The sequence below is a fragment of the Adelges cooleyi genome, unplaced genomic scaffold, assembly GCF_023614345.1.
Source record: "Adelges cooleyi isolate 19-005CV unplaced genomic scaffold, UGA_ACOO_1.1 ACOO_flye_CR_arks_rails_tigmint_CR_PRNA_2, whole genome shotgun sequence".
NCBI classification, from domain to species: Eukaryota; Metazoa; Arthropoda; class Insecta; order Hemiptera; family Adelgidae; genus Adelges; species Adelges cooleyi.
In genome coordinates this window covers 10986055-11006053 of record NW_026095860.1, presented here as the reverse complement: position 1 = coordinate 11006053, position 19999 = coordinate 10986055, and the positions used below count along the sequence as shown (strand labels likewise).

Sequence of the window (19999 nt, the reverse complement as noted above, 5' to 3'; positions counted from 1 at the left end):
TCCACTAGGCCTCAAATCCAAAATCTGTTATGGTTACAAATATTAGCCATACTTTTTAAGTAGGTATAGCTATTAGCTAAAGAATGACTGAATATAATCTCAGTCAATGAGAATAATAATAGATAACGAATTTTATTGCTGCCTAGATGTATGTTTTGAAATTGAACTTAAAAGTTAAAACTAATAATAAACCAAATACTACGGTATAAATTTGAAGACCGTTATATAACTCCAATCGCCTGCATCACTATTGTTAGCATAAAATAATATCATTAATAATTTATAAGCGCCTACTCTATAATATTGTAATTTAATACAATTATACTAAGGAATAAATTAAATGGTTGCGTAAATTGTGTATATTTCCAATAAATGTAAATCGGAAAATTTGAACCCTTACTACAAGTGTTAAAATAATTTCTCCATCACGAAACTTTTACCAGATGTTCTACTTACTTATAAGTTTTAAGTATTACATAAATTTGGAAAATTTTTGTTTAGGCACGTATGTGTTGTGGGTCATTAAAGTAGACAATCTTCAGCAGACCGCTGAATGTTTGAAATCGCAAATAAATAGCAAAATAAACTTAATTGGGTCAATGATGATATGGGTCATAAGAAAAAAACTTAAATTTTATATAAGTAAAATATGTGTTTAAAATATTAAAGGAAAGGAGCTAAAGTACCCCTCTCTGTCATATTATGAATTCCTCTTAAAATACTTGCGAAAGTTTTCATTTTTACTGCATAGACTAAAGAGCTCAAGCCACTCCTCCACAGAAAAATTTAAATTAATATTTCTCCACTATTCCAAATACCTATATTTAAATTTAATAAAAAATAACGGTAGGTTCTTAGTATAATAACTACATTTGCAAAATAAAATAACCTTGAATTTTGAGACCTGGAATCAATGATCTGGACTTTGTACAAGTTCTGTTATTGAAGTGCATTATTTATCACATTATATATTATTTGCATATATACATATGTGAAATGTGTACATCTATTCTTATTAGTTATAACGTACGTAGGTACGGCTATCTAGTTTTATAATAAATATTAAAAGAAAAAAATCATTCGATTTAAATGTATAATAATAAGTATAAGTTTCCGCCAAGAAGACAATTAAAATAGGTATATACATATTTTTATATCCACTTGATTAATACGTAACAACTATACATATCACAATTCACAGGACTTGATAACATTGAGTAAAAAAACAATATTATAAAACAAACAGATTACAGAATACATTTCAGTTTGTATTTGTATTGTCTATAGACTATATATAACTGCATAATAACTACATTGTATAAATTTTGGATTAGTTTGCCTTCATACACAAAATCTTATAATATTTTTAAAACTAAAATTTCCGGCAATCGGCGGTTGTTAGTAGAAAAATATGGCGTGTAAGTGGTATTAAATAATATTTTATATTAAGAATTTATGACCTGTATGGTTAATATGTAATTAAAAATTATTGTTTTGTATGTGTTACGATTTTAATAATTGTTTATAATATTTATTATTAAGCAACTTGCATATTATGATTCGCAGTTTAATCAAGTATATTTTAATTTTAAAAAGGTTGTACAAAAAATGGTGGACCTGGGTACAAAAGTCCCATGGATGCTTTTATCAATGGTAAAAGAGAAACAATTTTGTATGTTGTATGCATTCAGCCAAATTCAGAAATAGTCAATAAACCAGACTACTTGGCTACAGTTGATGTAAATCCTGAGAGCCCAACTTATTCCCAGGTAATAACATAATATACAAATTATACTTATATTATGTGTGTAATGCATTTTTGTGTGGTTGTCCATAAATACCATTATTATTCTGTTTTTTGTACTAAATATTAAATACTATTACCTAATACCTATATCCTGATATATAGGTATTAGGTAATAGTATTTAATATTTAGTATATAGTTTTTTTTTATAAGTTTAAAAATGTGGACTCTTTGAATATTATATTTTTGGGATTTAATTTTATTACTAGTATTTTTAATTATATCTAGACGTAATTGTGTATGATTAAATCTAGATAACTAATTTGTTACAGGTCATATACAGAACTTACGTAGAAAAAGTTGGTGATGAATTACATCATTTTGGTTGGAATACTTGTAGCAGTTGTCATAGCGATTGTTTAAAAAAGCGAAATAAAATAATTTTGCCTGCATTAGGGTCTGATCGAATTTATATTTTGGATGTATCTGATGAAAGAGCTCCTAAATTGCACAAAGTTTGTTTTTTTTTTAAATCCCGCAAAATTACAATAAATTTGTAAATTTATGATTTACAGACAATTGAACCAAAATACGTTCATGATTTAAATGTTTCTGCTTTACATACATCCCACTGTCTTCCTAATGGCTATGTAATGATTTCGACAATGGGTGATGCTGAAGGTAATAAGAAAGGTGATTTTTTGTTAATTGATGCTGAAGAAGGAGTGGTAAAAGGTAATAGTACGGCAATTACACAATTTTAAGATTTGAAAATGTTACTAATTGTTAACTAAATATGATAGAAACATGGACAAAAGGAAAAACTGCTGAATTTGGCTATGACTTCTGGTATCAGCCACATTGGGATGTTTTAGTTTCATCAGAATGGGGCACACCGAAATATTTTAAAACTGGTTTTCATGCTGAACACGTAAACGATCCTGGTACTTATATTTTTAAATCAATAAATAAAACAAATAACCCGACTATTATTAGATTTTTTTTTTTAAAGAAAAATATGGACGTTCGCTTAATTTTTATTCTTGGTCAGAAAGAAAATTAATACAAACAATTGATTTAGGCACAGATGGTATAGCTCCATTGGAACTTCGTTTTTTACATAATCCATTAAAATGTGAAGGTTTTGTTGGATGTGCTGTTAATAGTTGTGTATTTAGGTAATTGAAGTTGCATAATGCTGAATGCAATTAGATTTCTTTTATAGTTAAAATTCATATAATATTTACATTCAACAAAAGCTCAGGTAAAGTTTTGATCTGGAATATTTCTTTCTCTTCATAATTACTTGTCCAAGATAAAAGGCTGTGTGCGTAACAACACTACTATTTTATCCTACAGAACAAATATGAAGAATTATTATGCTTGCCTTAAAAGTGTATTTTAAATACTCGGGTATGACTATTTTTAAAAAACTAATATTTTATTCTATTGAAGGTTTTATCGTAAAAATGATGGTTCATGGGGTTCTGACAAGGTAATTAGTGTTCCTAATAAAACAGTGCAGGATTTAAATGGTACACGAGAAGTATCAGGTAAGACTAGTGTATTATTGTACACTAGCTTTTTATTGTATGTATGTATTTTATTTTTTAACTTGTCTACATTATTATCTGAATGCGCTTGACAGGGTTAACCTTATTACTTATCCGAATGTATTATTTATTAAATTTATGTTTTTTTTAGGAACGATCACTGATATATTAATTTCACTAGATGATAAGTATCTGTATTTTTCTAATTGGTTACACGGAGATATCAGACAATATGATATTACCGATACACAAAATCCACAGCTTGTTGGTCAAATATTTTTAGGTGGGTTGATATTAAAAGGAAGTGAACTGACAGTCATAAAAGATACTGAGCTTAAGGTAAATCTGATAATTATGTTATTTTATATTATAAGTGTGTGTATTGCTCAGTCAATCGAGAAACAGACTCTTAAACAATAAATGAACCCTAATCTGAAAAAATAAAATGTATTTGGTATAAAATAGATCTAATAGTTAATAATTAAAATGAATTAACAATATTTTATTGTTTAATTCAGACTCCTTTGGGTATGCTGGTGCACACCCTGCATGTCTTGTGTGTAGGCCTATACTGCTCAGCTAAGCAAAAGTGCTGTAACTCGAAAACCCAGTTGGCTAGAGAAAATGTGTATGATTAGTATACCTATCGGATACCATAGTTAAATCATTTTTTTTTCGAATTATGGCAATTTTGCCTAACAGGGCAGTATAGTATTATACATAACAAGTTGGCCACAAACCCGGCTTTGTCCAGGTTAAATATACCATTGAAACACATTGGTATTGAATAATTATAAATCTTAAACTACCTAACTATGCTTTTAGCCCGAAGTTCACTTATATTATAGTTTATACTATAAGATATTAAATAGATTTTATGTGGTTAATGAAGGTCAAATTATAATATTTTTTGTCTTTTTTGGGCCCTGAAGTGCATTGAAGGGAGATTTATGCCCTAGGATCCAAATAATATATGTGCCAAGTTTGGCTAAACAGTGCAGCCTTTATCTATAAATTTGTTTTTATATAGATATATATTATAACTAGAATAAAAATATAAAAAATAATTTCATGTCTATTAAGGAACAACCCTTACCTGTTTTCATCAAAGATAGACGGCTGTATGGCTCACCACAAATGTTGCAATTAAGTTTAGACGGAAAACGGCTATATGTGACTACTGCTTTATTCACACCGTGGGACAAAGAATTTTTTCCAGATTCTGTCAAGTAAATATAGTATCAATTGCAATTATCATTATATAAACGTATTACACAGTTTTAAACAAGTTAGTCAACTTTAAAACATAATTTACAGAAATGGTTCTACTTTGGTTAAAGTTGATGTAGACACAGAAAAAGGAGGTTTAACTTTGGACAGAGAGTTTTTAGTGGACTTTGGAAAAGAACCTTTTGGACCTGTAATGGCCCATGAAACAAGGTAATATATATATATATATATAAAGCACCAAACAAATCTGTCAGAGGCTTTGTGTCATGATAATTTATTTACTCATTTACTATATTTGCTTTCTTCTCGGCCTGCAATTAGCATCTAGCATTACTAGTCGGTCCGCAGTCGTAAGGGAGCCCTTTGGGGTGAACCACAAAAGCTAATGAACACCTGTTACTATATTTGCTTACTCGTTTATTTGACTTTTTTTTAACAAAGCCTTAAAACATTTCCATGCTTATATATTTCTATAATAATTTAGTAACTAACTATATCAAAAGGTTAAATAAAAAAACTAAATTTTAGTTTTTATTCTACTGTACGTCTGTTTTATTTCTTAATTTTAATTAACTCTTAATATTTTCTAGGTATCCAGGCGGTGACTGCACTTCAGATATTTGGTTAGCCGATGAATTATAAAACATGCAAGTTAACCAGAAAAACTATAAAAATTATTTATTATCATAATTAATTTTAAACAAAAATATTCTTCTTATATATAATTAAAAAAAAAATTATTATTTGATAATTCTAATATCTTTAGAGGTTGAGGATACAAATAATGAAATTGTATCAATTATTGAAGAGTTAATTAAAACATTAGTAATATAATAAACATGTATACTAAAAATAATAATAAAATGTCTTGATTTTTTTTATAAGAATTTTGAAAATTCATCTTAAAAATTATTTGTTCGAAAGTTTTTAAAAATTGTAAAGCTTTTTAGTTTTATATAAATAATTTTACTCCTATATATGTTATTTTGATCTTTTAACAAGCAAATTGTGGTTTACCAAATTAACTAATATTTTATTATGTTGGTTTACAAACGAGCCACAAGATCAGAGTCCGGAACCTCATTTGTGACTTCTTGTTATATGTTAAATTATATAGAACTAGTTTGTTTAACTCGGTTCCTCTAGACTGGTTATTTAAAGATTCACATTTAAGGTTATACAACTTTTTGTTATATTATATAGGACTAGTTTGGTTAACTCAGTTTTTCTAGACTGGTTATTTAAAGGTTCACATTTAAGGTTTTATAATTTGACATAATAAAACATAAGTGTCGACTTACATCGGTGGAGCAAACTATTTTAAAATGTATCTAAATTCTAGATTATATTAACCGTAACAGTGAAATGTAAATAGCAGTGGATGGCCAGCCGGGGCCCGGGTGCGGGGTGAATGTCGAATAATGATGGTTATTCTGTGGTAGCGCGACAAGTTAAGAGTTATCTTATCAATTTCTTTGATATCATAGCGATAACGCTATTATTACAGATAACAATTCAAGTTGTTAGCCATCAAAAAAGTAACCGCGGTTTTCGTACAGCGGCTAACCAGTGACCAATGACGTGTTCTGTTCCACCTTTTCGAAAACTGTTTTTTCGTAAATTAAATACTTAAGTCATAACTATAATACAGTTTACTTTAGTTAAGTATTAAAATATTTTACATAGTTGGCCCGTCAACGTGTCGTTACTAATGTAAGTACCATATTTTACTTAGTCTGGATCGTGTATCTACTTTTAACAATTAATTTGTTTGTTATCTGACTAAAGTTTGATCGTTTTTTAATTCCTCTAAAGACTTGAGTAAGTTTCGAACTTTTAATTCTAGCTTTTGGAGTATGATGAAAATTAACTTTTTATTATTCTCTGTGTTTTATTCTTATGCTCATTATGAATTATTACCACAAAGAATGTACCTAATTTTTATGTAGGCAAGTTATAGTTCCTATTATATATTTCTTAATGTTGATCATTTTTTTTTGTTGTAATATGATTAATCAACTGCTTATAATTTTCTGGTAATATTTATTAGGTAACATTCTCGCTTAAAATGCTTTTTGATTGTTTATCAACATCGGTAAATTCCCCTATAATTTATTTATTTGACTTGTTTGACTTTTATGTGTATACTGTTATTGATTATAAACTGTGTAGTTTCAAATCAACCTTAATACTCACAACTCGTTAAATATTATTGATATTTTAATAAATCAATTTGATTTGATCTAGAAAGTATGACCACGTATGAAGAATACATTGAGCAAAATGAAGAGCGTGATGGAATCCGCTTGTCCTGGAACGTATGGCCTGCGAGTAGGCTGGAGGCCACTCGCTTGGTCGTACCAGTGGGTTGTCTCTATCAGCCATTAAAAGAAAGACCAGGTTAAATAACTTAATAATTAGCTATATTATATAGTATTATTATAATTAACTTTGTATCATAGACTTGCCTCCAATACAATATGACCCTGTGCTATGTACACGCAACACATGTAGAGCGATATTAAATCCTCTGTGCCAAGTTGATTACAGGGGCAAGATGTGGATTTGTAATTTCTGTTTTCAGTGCAATTCTGTGAGTTATTTAGTGTAAAATAGTTAACAGATTATTGACTGTATTTATTTTACCTTATTTTAGTTTCCACCTCAATATGGAGCGATTTCAGAACAACATCAACCAGCTGAACTTATTCCAGCCTTCTCTACTATTGAATATACTATTACGGTAAATAACTTGTTGCCGATTTATTATGTTGAACAGATTAAACTAGAATTCATATATGTGTAAGTTATAATTATATTTCAAATAATTTATTGATTTAGAGGATTAAAACTATGCCGCCAATATTTTTGTTTGTCGTCGACACGTGTATGGATGATGAAGAATTAGGTGCACTTAAAGATTCCTTGCAGATGTCACTTAGTTTATTACCTCCAAATGCACTTGTTGGATTGATAACTTTTGGAAATAATGTTCAGGTAAAAAAAAAAAACTATCTTAATTCTACTAATTTTTTTATAAATTTTTATTTTTTCAAGGTTCACGAATTACGTGGAGATGGTATTTCCAAATCATTTGTATTCAGAGGTACCAAAGATTTACCGCCCAAACAAATCCAAGATATATTAGGAATTGGAAAATATGCTACTCCAGTAGCTCAACCTGGAATGACCCCACAACAACAACAACAACAACAACAGCAGATGAATGCTCCTGCCAATAGGTTTGCATTTAAGAAAAACATTTTTTTTACCATTATGTTTCATCTCTATTAATATTTATTATTATTTAAAGATTTATACAACCTGTTCAAAACTGTGATGTTAATATGTCAGATTTATTGAGTGAACTGTTAAAAGATCCATGGCCTGTTGCTCAAGGCATGCGACCATTGAGAAGCACTGGAATGGCATTATCCATAGCTGTTAGTCTATTAGAGGTAATAATAATAATACTATATTATAAACAGTTGAATGTTTATTTTAAAGATAATTTATTGTTTTAGTCTTCATACCCTCATGTTGGTGCTCGAATTATGTTGTTTGTTGGTGGAGCTTGTACTCAAGGTCCTGGTCATGTAGTAAATGAAAAACTTTCCGATACAATTCGTTCTCATGATCAAATCATGAAAGATAATGCTCCGTACATGAAAAAAGCTACCAAGCATTACGATAGTATTGGAGTACGTGCGGCTACCAATGGGCATACAATTGATATATACTCATGTGCATTGGATCAAACTGGGTTGATGGAAATGAAACAATGCTGTAATTCTACTGGGTACTTTAAAATTTAATTTTTTTTTAAATATACTTTTGGTAATATTTTTTTTTCTTTCCAGTGGCCACATGGTAATGGGTGATTCATTCAATTCGTCTCTGTTTAAACAGACATTTCAACGAGTAATGGCACGAGATCATGAAAACAATTTGAAAATGGCATTTAATGCTAACATAGAAGTGAAAACTTCTAGAGAATTAAAAAGTAAGGCACTATTGCTAACATTTAACCACTCAACATTCACACTACTTAAAAAAAAAAGAAAAATTAGAATAGTAATTAAAAATAAAAATTTGAATTTTGGAAATAAACCAAAAAAAATCCATTTTTGTTGGACTTTCATGAGCACAGATGAAACTTCACAATGGCCTGCTAACAAATACAAAACAATTATAAATCATTTGAATTTATTAAAAAAATGATGCATAAATAGTGTGTGTAGTATAGAATTGTAACTTTTTATGATGATTTAGTAATGGGAGCTATTGGTCCATGTGTCTCACTGAATATAAAGAACTCGTGTGTATCAGACTGCGATTTAGGATTGGGCGGTACATGCCAATGGAAAATGTGCAGTTTAATGCCTAACACGACATGTGCATTTTTCTTTGAAATTGTTAACCAAGTAAGAACTTAACCAAACTATTATAGTTAAATCATTAATTCAAATGTGTGTGTATTTTTTTAGCATGGATCTCCTATACCACAAGGAGGACGAGGCTGTATTCAATTTATTACGCAATACCAACATTCCAGTGGACAGAAAAGGATTCGAGTCACAACTCTGGCTAGAAAGTAAAAAACATAACAATAATATACATTTATTAAAATATGAATTTTATTAAATCTTCTGATTTTAGTTGGGCAGATCCTGTGCAAAATATGATGCACGTTAGTGCTGGATTTGATCAAGAAGCATCTGCCGTTTTAATGTCTCGAATGGTAGTGAACCGTGCAGAAACCGAAGACAGCCCTGATGTTATGCGTTGGGCTGATCGAACACTCATACGTTTGGTAATATATTTTAAATTATCATCACGATTATCATAAATGCTGTAATTTTGTTGTTTTATTATAGTGTCAGAAATTTGGAGAGTACCAAAAAGATGATCCTAATAGCTTCCGATTACCAGAAAATTTCAGTTTATACCCTCAATTTATGTACCATTTGCGGCGTTCACAATTTTTACAAGTTTTTAATAACAGCCCAGATGAAACATCATATTATAGGTAATTATAAATGTATTAATTTATTCAAGCTCTACATTGTTTTAATTATTTATTTTAATAAGTAAAAATAATTATTTATTTAATAGACATATGCTGATGCGCGAAGATGTTACACAGAGTTTAATTATGATACAGCCAATTCTGTATAGTTATAGTTTTAATGGTAGACCTGAACCAGTACTTTTAGATACAAGCAGTATTCAACCAGACAAAATATTATTAATGGATACATTTTTCCATATTTTGATATTCCACGGAGAGGTGAGTAATTTGTTGTGTTAGGCCTGTTTTACACTTGGACGTTTTTATATGCGGCGTATGAACACCATGTGGAACATAACCATTAGGTGTGAAACGGGCTTTACAATGGTGTATTACTTGATTGGTAAATTAATGTAAATTTTATTTAAACTAAAGACAATCGCCCAATGGAGAGCAATGGATTATCAAAACAGACCAGAATACAGCAATTTTAAACAACTACTCCAAGCTCCTGTCGATGATGCTCAAGAAATATTAAAAACAAGATTCCCAATGCCTCGTTATATTGACACAGAACAAGGCGGAAGTCAGGTTAGATAATCAAATAGATCTTTTAAAGTATTGATAAACAAAAATATAATAGCTAAAAAATGTATGATATTTGTTACTCAGGCGAGATTTTTGCTATGTAAAGTTAATCCATCTCAAACCCACAATAATATGTATGCCTATGGAGGTGTAAGTATTCAAATGTTTTCTAATTTTAAAACAAGTATTTGATTTTTATGCAATGTTTTATTTTGTAGGATGTTGGGGCACCAGTTTTGACAGACGATGTAAGCTTACAACTATTTATGGAACACTTGAAGAAGTTAGCTGTGTCTTCAAATGCATAGAAAGCATTTTAAAATCTGATTAATGTTGTTATTAAAGATATTTTATTATTTATAAATTCAATTCCTCAGTTGGGTAATTGTACAAAATGTTTTATACTTGTTTGTATTTTAAATAATTATCTATGAAATATAGGAGTCAATGCCATTATTTGTTATATGTAAGGATTAAATATACATATATACACTTAATATATATATATAAATAAATACAATTTTTTAAAAATGTATTTATATTAGAAAATTACATTCATCCATTCACGTACATATTGAATTCATTTAAAAATTAAAAATTGTATATAAATATATATAGTTGGTTTAGTAACAGTGAAAGTACTAATTACACGAAGAGAATCGGAGAGTGGAATGGTAGATTCGAAATTGTCAGTCTTGGCTAGTTTAAAAATCTGATTGACATTTTATTTTCAATATCAGATTTTTCAAACGTTTTACTGAATTCTTCAAAAGAAATCAACCCATCTCCGTCGATATCGGCCTCAGATATTGTTTTATCTGCTATTATTGACAATTGCTCTTCACTAATAAAATACAAACAACAAAATCAACACCGAAGTCTAAATTAATATATTACATTTCTAAAACACAACGTACCTGATGTTAGCACCGACCATCATATGTAATATAATTAGTAATTCATCTTTGGATATCAAACCATCGTTGTCTACATCGTACATATCAAACGCAACTAGACATAGAATAATTAATCTTTTTTTTTTCTCAATAATTCCTAATTTGTTTATATGATTTATACATTTTACTTTTTCCATTCGATTATTTTGTTTGTTTTCCTTAAGTGGTTTAATTGGTCTAAACTTTGATAGTACTCTCATAAACTGTAAAAAGTTGATACGACTACTGTTGTTACTAGAATCTGCATGGAAAAGATCGACAATTCTCTCTCCCAAAGGGTTTATGGCTAATTCAGGTATTCGGAGTAAATCTTCTCTGCTTAGAGTACCCAAATCTCCTCTATCCAAACTAGTAAATCTACTGTACAGTCGTTCAATTTGATTTGCAGTGACTAATAAAATGTAAGTAAATATTTGAATGACAAAAGTAATAATTACAATATTATATTTAATATCTTAATAATTTGCTAATATATCGTTTATTGTTCATTATTCTTATTATTATTAATTGATACTGAGAACAACATAATCAGTTTTATTAGTTATGAAAACAAATTACAATTATGAAACTAACAAAATATAGCTTACAGTAAAAACCAGAAATAAAATAATTATTTTACGAATATAACTACAAATACATTTATATTTATTTATTTTCTTAACATAATTATTAATGAGTAAATTGTTTTATATGGAGTAGCATATTTATTATTTTTAAGTGTTAAAAAATGTAGTCAATTATAATTATTACCATAAAATATATATTTTATAGTAATAATTATTAATTATCAATCTTTACACGTTCTACTCGATGGAAAAATAAGATACAGTTAATTAATGAAAAGTTGTGTCAAAAATTCCAATAATAAAAAAAAAGAAACATAAAATTGTTAACTCTATAAAGTATAACTAAAAAGGATCTTTAACATTTTGTTCAAGGTTCAAGTAAGCTAAGCTATTATTTGTATTTGCTTAGTTCAAGTTAAAAACATGAAAGAAAATAATCAAGGCCACTATTTTCCATACATTGTTTGCCTTACAAATTACAAACGTAAAAATATAAACTTAATGTACATCATATTAATCACCTGAAACTCATAAAATAAAACCAGGGTCATTCAAGTTTGCTTGGGCAGAATAACAATGAATGTTTGTTTATGGGCTTTAATATAATATACATGTTAATTATTATATCCTCGACAGTGATTTTAAATATTTTTTTCATCAAAACATAGCTAAACAGAATGCGTTTAAGTCGGTCTATAGTATTTTTAAAGCAAATACCTACTATGGAGGTGATATAAAAGCTTCTTTTCAATAAATGAAGTATTTAGCTTAACATTTAATGTTGAGAAAAGGTAATTTTTGAACTAATACATTTTTTCTAAGGCATGTTCAAAGAAAGGATATGACATTCTCTCTAAAATTTCATCAACTTTCAATTTCATAATAGGTATTTTTATTTTAAATCCATCATAGATAATTTTTTTTCTGAAAATTATTTCATTTTTATTATTATTACAATATTATATTAGCATAATAATATTATACAATAACCTTTAAAACGCTTTATATTTTCATTGAATTACTAATTAATTACTAGGTTAATAGAAAATTCCATCTGTTTGCATTTAAGGTCATAGTAACATTTAAATACCTGCATTATTGATAAATAAATTATATTTGCCTATTTAAAACTTGTTAAAATAAAATAATTGTATAATATTGGCTAACTAATAAAAACTACCTTCCAACTTGACTTAACAGATAAAATATTAGTAAACTGTGTAATAATTATCTTTCTTTGTTATAAAATGCGATAAACTAAAAATAATTATTTGAATATTTCCTCTTTGATAAAATTAAGTACAACAAATTTCAATAATCTATTTAAAATAAATTAATAATAATATTAGATAAATATGTACATTAAAGTAATATTGTAGAGAAATATTTACTTACAACCCGTTTCACTTCTTATTTGAGCAATTTCTTCTTTACGTAATAACAATGAAGATCGGTTACCCATTTTTGTAAATGGTTAATAAATAAAATGTAAACAGTTATATAAAAATCTTAATTAAATAAAAAAATATATCCTTGAACTTTGGACAAATTTAATATAAAATATGAAAAGTACCATCATATTATCATCATTTTACATATATATATATATATATATAATTTAACTGCTAATAAACAAAACCGTCTAAGTACTAACGTCTAACTGGCGATAATGCTTGGCACTCACTAAATACTGCGAATACTGGTTACAGTATTTTGTGATGGCCTATGACTGCAGTTAACTATATATATTAAAATCATTCATATTCGAAAGTCGATTAACAAATAACAATTAACATCTAATAATTATCATTTATTATCACGTTTTGATTAGAATAATCATAGATGATAGACCTTAATATACTACTATAGACAGCTGAGTATGTGTGTAGTTCCAGCGAGCCGACGTACTGCGTTGCCAATGGGACTCGATGACATCACCAAGTCATGTGCACATGCGCATAGTGCGTAGAGGTTGCATTTACGAGTAGTAAAATACAAATATAATATTAAAAATACACTTGTACTTTAATATAATATTTAGTATATTCAAGTTTCTTAATTATTCAAGTAGGGTATCATCAGTAGTATCATCAGCGTAGATGAGACATTAATATCCTAGAGCATAGACCTATAAAGAACCTATAGACCTATCTTTATAGGTCTATGTCCTAGAGAGGTCTATTGATAAACCGGCTACCACGTTGTACAAATTGATAACACAAGTTGCTGACATACCTATGTATTTTTCTAACTATCATTGGTTAAATACAAATTTGCTATTATCAAGTTTTCAAAATTATAGTGCCGCAAAATTTGTATTACATTATATTTTGAGATGCTGGATTATTATCTAAGAGCTAGTATTTGATAACAACATTGCAATATTGAAACAACCAAGAAGTGTAACACATTCATATTTTCTTCAAGTTTGTTTTGGTTATTACTTATTTTCAATTATCTTTAAAGTTTTTTAGCGTAACGCGAAAGAAGTTTTTGGCGAGTCGATAACTCATTGTACCTTATAACTGTTTACATAATTTCAAGAGAGGAACCAAACAGTATGACTGAAGTTATTGAAGTAAAAAATAACTTTGACCATCTGATTTCGGAAGAAACTAATAAACTTACCGTTTTTTGTACTAAATGTCCGTCCAAGATACTGTCGTCTTCAACGGGAAAGCATACCAAAATTGATGTATAATATGTTTGCCTTTAAAATAATATGTATTAATTTCAAAATTAACTATTATTTTTTAGTTTAATCTTCCACACATGGCCCAAAGGAAAGGTTGTGAATCTATTGAATGTGAACTGTTGTCAGATTACTGGCTAGTACCTGATATGTATATGTTTGACAATATTGGTTTTTCGAAACCCGTTGAATCGGGGTTGAAATACCTTGTATGTGCTGACTGTGAAATTGGTCCCATTGGATGGTACGATGACAAAACCAAACACTCCTATGTTGCCTTGTCAAGAGTCAAGCATGCAGAAGATTAGATACAAATTGCTTATAAATTGTAAATATTCTAAACATTCATATTCATATTTATATATTATGTAAGTAAATAAGTATTAAAGCATAATATAATTTTATTTTCTTAAAAAATGGTACTTACTTCAGAAATATTAAATTTTAAAGAATACCTACTTTATCTAACAAGTAATAACTTTATATTTATAAAAAGAAAATTTAATTTAGTTTGTTTTGTTAAACCTGATTGTCGACTACATTATTATAATTAACCCCTGCATGAATTCCAGATTTTACGCTACTTAGTGTATTTTAGAAGTTATTATTAAATTACAATTTAAATTGTTTATAAATTAATATATTGTAGTCAATTTTATTACTTGTGGGAAACTAATGATTAAATCCTTATAATATATAAGCAGGGTATCTACTATTATAAGTAAACACTAAATTGTGATACTCAGTTTGTTCAGAGAATAGTATTTTTGGAAATAACCTCAATCAGACAGATCTATTCAATTATTTTAGGTGAGGGAAAAGAAATTTCTATAAAGTATAGAGAAAAAAATATAATACTTTTACATAAATAGGGAAAAGTTATAAAATAAGCAAATGTCAAATACTTTTTCTTTATTTGATTCAAATAATTGTATACTTATTTTTGTGTATATTAAAAAAACTAATTATTTGTTTGTTAAACAATATAGTTCCTAAATATCGGCTTTATATTACAAAATGAAACTCGTAACAATAAATATTTTTGAAAAAATATTATCGAGTTAATTTTGTATATTTTGTTACTATAAACTTTTTACACAAAAGTGAGTAAATTATTTGTTACCATACAAGACTAATTTATTTACAAAATTATGTTTTAAATACATAAGTGAACAAAATAATTTTTAAATAAAGAGTTATATAATGATAAAAATATTTAAATTATAGTCAGTTTAAAAATATAAATTAACTATACAAAACAATTTTGAAAAACAAAAAATGCTCATATAATAATTATATTTTCCTCTAAATTGTCATTCCCTTACAATGTACTGAAAAAAAAATTGTTTTTAATTAAAAAAAAAATATATATGAAACTAATTTTTTTTTCTATTTAAAACAAAAAAATAATTACCAATAAATTCTGAAACTGGATCGTTATCACCATCGCATCTCATGGTACCGGTTATTTCTTCATTTTCAACTATAGGTAAAAATAAATCGACAAATTCAACCGAATAAGGGGGTGAAACTGCTTCAAGAGCCTAAAAATTATAACAATAATAAAAAACGGGTAAATAGGTATGGTAAAATTTTACCTCTGTAACAAAGTATCGTATTAATGATATATCAGTATCGCCACGATGCCAACATTGTTCAATGTACTTAATAACTGGTACAACACATCCACAGCACAACAAATTTACCATACGATCGAGTAACATCTTCTTCATTTCCAACTGCAATTTTTTTTAACATTATTTTCAATATAAATATGTTAAAAATTAGCATTTGCATGTTCACACTTACATGTACTAAAATTTCTAATTCGTCTTGTTTAGATTCAAAGAGTGATACAAATAATTTAAGAATGATATTATGTAATTGTGGATGACAGGTAACAACTTCGTCTAAAAGAGCTAAGTGGGTAGGAGTATGTTCAGTGCAAAGTTTAAAGAAACTTGGTTCCATTACGGTGTATTCGACCCAACAAATTAGGCCTACGGCAACCGCTGGATATCTACAGAAAAAAAAATAAATACCATCAATATAAGAGAATGAAAAATAAAAGACCATAACATTACCTAATACATTGGTAGATAGTAGCTACTTCGGCTATCAACTCGGTGGATCCTTTATTCATGTAACAAATATTATGAACCTTATCGACAGCTTGTATTGTTGACTTCAAATCGTCTTTATTAACTACTTTCCTTTTTTTACCAGAAGTCACTTCGTAAACACTTGCCGAATACGCGTACAGATAAATATATTTTGGTTTATACTCTGGATTTAATTTCATACCGGGTTTAAATAATGCTTGGACTAAAAGTTCTAAAAATAAAACACAATTAAAATTCATTTAAATTATACTTAAACTACTAAAATGAAATAACATATTGATGAAAAATGACAATGTTCAAGCCTTTTGTTTAACCAAGCTGAAGTGTTGTTTTTCATTGGTAATTTGTGTACGGAGTGCTAATATAAGGTAGAAAAACTCACCGAGAAATTGTGGTATTCGTAGTAAACTGACGGGAGGAGAATCGGCAGATGAATAGTGTTTATGAAGTACACTAATATCAGCAGGATTTAGAGCGTTTCTGGATAACATAGAGCTCAATGCGGCACAAGGTTGGTCATATGGAGCGGCACCGTTTAATGCCATAGTTATAGGAGTGACATCGTTCCTAAAGATGTAAATCAAAATAAATAAGGTAAACACAAAAAACTATAACCATCTAACATTACCTTTCTTGGGCACAACGAGTAATTTCTTGAGCAAATCTTTTCATATTAACACCTCCATTAGATTCTTTGGCCAAAACCTGAAGAGCTACTAAAGTAAAGACGTATGTATGTTGACTATGACAAACCATTTTCTGTAAAATTTAAATTAATTATTATATTGTTTGTACACGTAACGAAACAAAGATTGTAGTCCAAAATTCAGACTATGTTGAAAAAAAAAAATGTTAATGTTAAATAACTCTAAGTAAAAAAACTTCTATAAAAAAAGGTAATAGCAATAAGTTTTTATTAAACTGAAAATTATTTCAGTTTTATCTTTGAGATTCTAATAAACAATTTTTATTTTTGACTATTTACATTAGGTAAATTGTTCTTTTTTTTTAAACAAATTATAAAAATCTTAATTACAGCGCATTCTTGTATTGTGTTATGCCTTTTTTCAGTAGATGTTTTTATTGATTCACTGATGAAGTTTTTCAGTATACGAGAGTAAACTTCAATTTGTTGAGATGCAGTAGAAATACTAGTAATTTCACCTTGATAGCCAGCATCCGATATTAACTATTAATAAATAAAAATATAATACACATAACTATAAAATTAGCATATTCCACATTTTTTTATATTCATTAAGGATAAGACACTAATTTTCCTCGGAATATATTAATATTTTGAAAAATATTTTTTTCCAATATTTTGAAAATTGTTATCACCAATCCTTGAAGGCCAAAAAGGGGGTATTTAAGTTTTTTTTTAAATGGCAACATTTATTTTTAATTACATACATTTGTAGACAAAAAATAAAAAAATATTTTTTTCAAAATATTGAAAAATATAGTACAATGTGTACCAAAAAATATTTGAAAAAAATATTTTTCAAAATATTAATATATTCCGAGAAAATAAGTGTCTTATTCTTAATGAATCACCCTGTATATAATAATATTAATAATTGGGTTTTTAATGATATTGATACTTTGGTATAGTAATAATAACGTACATTTTTTTTTTGGCTATTTTTTATAGTAAAATTTGTTGATATTTTAATTAAAATTAAAATGTATAAATTATGGTATACTCCGTAAAACCAACAAAACAAAATTGATACAGTTACTCTTTTGTTTTTTTTTCCAACATTGCAAAATTAAATTAAGTACTTAGAAAATCCAACAACATTGATACACAAAAAAATATTATTGAAGATCCCTGCTGTATAATATTTTAAATACAATATAGAAATTGAAAAGTGTACCTTAATAGTAAAGTTCAACATAAGACAGTCTGGATACTCTTCGGCTAATCTATAAATTAACGATCTCCATATTTTATGCTCTATCATTTCTGTTAACCACGCTGGCGTCTAAGGTAAAACAAATACAAATTGACAATCAGCTACTAGATATTTAATAAGATATCTTACTTCTCCCTCTTCGCTAAATATAGTATCAGCTTTTTTGGGATCAAATGTTTTTAACACCATATCTTTGAGATGGTTTTCAACAAATGATTGCACTTCACCAACAGCAACACCTGAATAAAATGTTATCCATATGAGAACTTAAAATTTTAACAACATATACATTCATAAAAATCATTAAGATTTGTTACCTCCAAGTAAAAGCCATTCGGCTACCATATTTGCCATTTGAGCTACACCAATGTAATTTTTTGATAATAATTCAATTACATTCTCAGGAGTACCACCGACTTGGAAATATCTATACATTTTGAAGTTAATTTTAACATTAAAATACACAATAATTAACTATTTAAATAATTAAAAAAATTAACCAAAATTTTACTTTTTAAGTTGTGCGAATATTCCAGGCTCCATTATATAATCGGCACTACTAAACTTTTCTAAACATTGAGTTAAGGTTTCTTGTGGATTTTCTAGTATATCATCATTATCATCAGTCTAAACAAAAAAGTAATAATAATAACTGGAATAAAATACATTTGTATATTTTTTGAATAGTTAATTACAATTAAAAGATATTTTCTTATATTTAATTATCAAGATCCAATCCTTTATAATAGATGAAAGATAATTTACTTAATATTCTTTGAACAGTTTCGATGTAACAAATTGTAAAAAACTCATGTTTAATATTATAAATATTGTTTGTATGAAACTAATAATAAGAAAGTAAATTTTTAAACAATATTTAACATGCACTTTCTTAAAAGTAAGGTTTTTTAAAACTAAACCATTTAGTATTATACTTAAAAAACAAAAAACATATCGTCTCAGCTTTACATACAGAAGCTAATAAAATATTAAATATATTAGACTTACTTCAACATCGACATCACCATCCCAGCGACGATATTCATCGTAGTCGTCATCCATTTTTACTTTTGCAAAATATAACTTTTTTTTATTGTTTAAACTTGGCAAATTATTTTATATTTTACAAATTGTAACTAGTATAAAAAAATGAAAACAAGCAAAAACGTATTCGGCATAATTATTTTAAACAATCCTAATTGATTGATGGTATAATAACCCATTAACCGATATAATTAACCATTAACAAATAAATAAATGATTGAATAAGTATACTTTTACAATACAATTTATTAAAACATAAGACAAAACCGCTTTGAATTGGAGTTGGCGCTTACAATACAGAAAATTAATACATATTTATAATTTTGATATTTTGATAAAAGTGAACAATTAATGATAAGTGATAACAAAAAGGCTTTATACTTTATGTTTGTTTACCTACGACCACAACACAACAATAATATTATCTTAATTTTTCATTGAAATAATATTATTATGTTACTTAACTAAAATTAGATTCATTAACTATGCTTATTTTTTTACATACAATTAAAAACGAGACAAAACAACTATATAATTTATTAATATTAAAATTGCGAAAAACGTTGAATAGT

The 19999-nt window shown here is 27.5% G+C and overlaps 4 protein-coding genes across 7 annotated transcripts; 2 read left to right on the top strand and 2 right to left on the bottom strand.

Annotated features, from left to right (window-relative positions):
- The first annotated feature begins 1235 nt into the window (after positions 1-1235).
- Positions 1236-5342, top strand: LOC126833915 (methanethiol oxidase). The gene is made up of 11 exons (XM_050565499.1): positions 1236-1418; positions 1597-1769; positions 2078-2260; positions 2321-2480; positions 2549-2689; positions 2758-2923; positions 3201-3298; positions 3450-3637; positions 4382-4527; positions 4616-4738; positions 5119-5342. The coding sequence occupies exons 1-11, from the start codon at positions 1412-1414 to the stop codon at positions 5168-5170; spliced, it is 1437 nt and encodes a 478-aa protein (XP_050421456.1). The 5' UTR covers positions 1236-1411; the 3' UTR covers positions 5171-5342.
- A 751-nt stretch (positions 5343-6093) lies between these two features.
- LOC126834015 (protein transport protein Sec23A) lies at positions 6094-10583 on the top strand. 3 transcript variants are annotated; one of them, XM_050565670.1, is made up of 17 exons: positions 6094-6241; positions 6780-6928; positions 6991-7121; positions 7185-7271; positions 7370-7525; positions 7586-7770; positions 7842-7986; positions 8053-8327; positions 8389-8531; positions 8801-8952; positions 9016-9122; positions 9188-9341; positions 9406-9557; positions 9644-9818; positions 9975-10130; positions 10212-10277; positions 10346-10583. In XM_050565670.1, the coding sequence occupies exons 2-17, from the start codon at positions 6781-6783 to the stop codon at positions 10433-10435; spliced, it is 2322 nt and encodes a 773-aa protein (XP_050421627.1). In that variant the 5' UTR covers positions 6094-6241; position 6780; the 3' UTR covers positions 10436-10583. The 3 variants fall into 3 exon arrangements, with proteins under 3 accessions (XP_050421627.1, XP_050421625.1, XP_050421626.1); XM_050565668.1 differs by having other exon boundaries at positions 6095-6241; positions 6776-6928; XM_050565669.1 differs by having other exon boundaries at positions 6227-6349; positions 6776-6928.
- A 72-nt stretch (positions 10584-10655) lies between these two features.
- LOC126834017 (calcineurin B homologous protein 1) lies at positions 10656-13327 on the bottom strand. The gene is made up of 4 exons (XM_050565674.1): positions 13045-13327; positions 11205-11474; positions 11045-11138; positions 10656-10971 (listed from the first exon to the last, which is right to left on the bottom strand). Exons 1-4 carry the CDS (start codon positions 13109-13111, stop codon positions 10827-10829), a joined length of 576 nt encoding a protein of 191 aa, XP_050421631.1. The 5' UTR covers positions 13112-13327; the 3' UTR covers positions 10656-10826.
- Positions 13328-15386: 2059 nt separating this feature from the next.
- LOC126834016 (negative elongation factor D) lies at positions 15387-19713 on the bottom strand. 2 transcript variants are annotated; one of them, XM_050565672.1, is made up of 13 exons: positions 19392-19711; positions 18895-19010; positions 18701-18810; positions 18513-18622; positions 18345-18452; positions 17501-17653; positions 17093-17223; positions 16847-17031; positions 16426-16675; positions 16151-16361; positions 15940-16080; positions 15756-15885; positions 15395-15672 (listed from the first exon to the last, which is right to left on the bottom strand). In XM_050565672.1, exons 1-13 carry the CDS (start codon positions 19443-19445, stop codon positions 15647-15649), a joined length of 1725 nt encoding a protein of 574 aa, XP_050421629.1. In that variant the 5' UTR covers positions 19446-19711; the 3' UTR covers positions 15395-15646. The 2 variants fall into 2 exon arrangements, with proteins under 2 accessions (XP_050421630.1, XP_050421629.1); XM_050565673.1 differs by lacking the exon at positions 17501-17653 and having other exon boundaries at positions 15387-15672; positions 19392-19713.
- Positions 19714-19999: the final 286 nt, after the last annotated feature.

Excerpts from the sequence above, each read along its gene's own strand:
- LOC126833915 (XM_050565499.1), top strand. Across the intron at positions 3,638-4,381 it reads TAAAAGATACTGAGCTTAAG|GAACAACCCTTACCTGTTTT; the intron begins GTAAATCTGATA and ends ATGTCTATTAAG. Across the intron at positions 4,528-4,615 it reads TTTTTTCCAGATTCTGTCAA|AAATGGTTCTACTTTGGTTA; the intron begins GTAAATATAGTA and ends CATAATTTACAG.
- LOC126834015 (XM_050565670.1), top strand. The coding sequence starts at position 6,781 with ATGACCACGTATGAAGAATACATTGAGCAAAATGAAGAGCGTGATGGA. Across the intron at positions 7,122-7,184 it reads TCTGTTTTCAGTGCAATTCT|TTTCCACCTCAATATGGAGC; the intron begins GTGAGTTATTTA and ends ACCTTATTTTAG. Across the intron at positions 7,771-7,841 it reads ATGAATGCTCCTGCCAATAG|ATTTATACAACCTGTTCAAA; the intron begins GTTTGCATTTAA and ends TATTATTTAAAG.
- LOC126834017 (XM_050565674.1), bottom strand. The coding sequence starts at position 13,111 with ATGGGTAACCGATCTTCATTGTTATTACGTAAAGAAGAAATTGCTCAA. Across the intron at positions 11,475-13,044 it reads AATAAGAAGTGAAACGGGTT|TCACTGCAAATCAAATTGAA; the intron begins GTAAGTAAATAT and ends ACATTTTATTAG. Across the intron at positions 10,972-11,044 it reads ATGGTCGGTGCTAACATCAG|TGAAGAGCAATTGTCAATAA; the intron begins GTACGTTGTGTT and ends GTATTTTATTAG.
- LOC126834016 (XM_050565672.1), bottom strand. The coding sequence starts at position 19,445 with ATGGATGACGACTACGATGAATATCGTCGCTGGGATGGTGATGTCGAT. Across the intron at positions 18,811-18,894 it reads ATATTCGCACAACTTAAAAA|ATATTTCCAAGTCGGTGGTA; the intron begins GTAAAATTTTGG and ends CAAAATGTATAG. Across the intron at positions 15,673-15,755 it reads TCCAGTTTCAGAATTTATTG|TACATTGTAAGGGAATGACA; the intron begins GTAATTATTTTT and ends TTTTTTTTTCAG.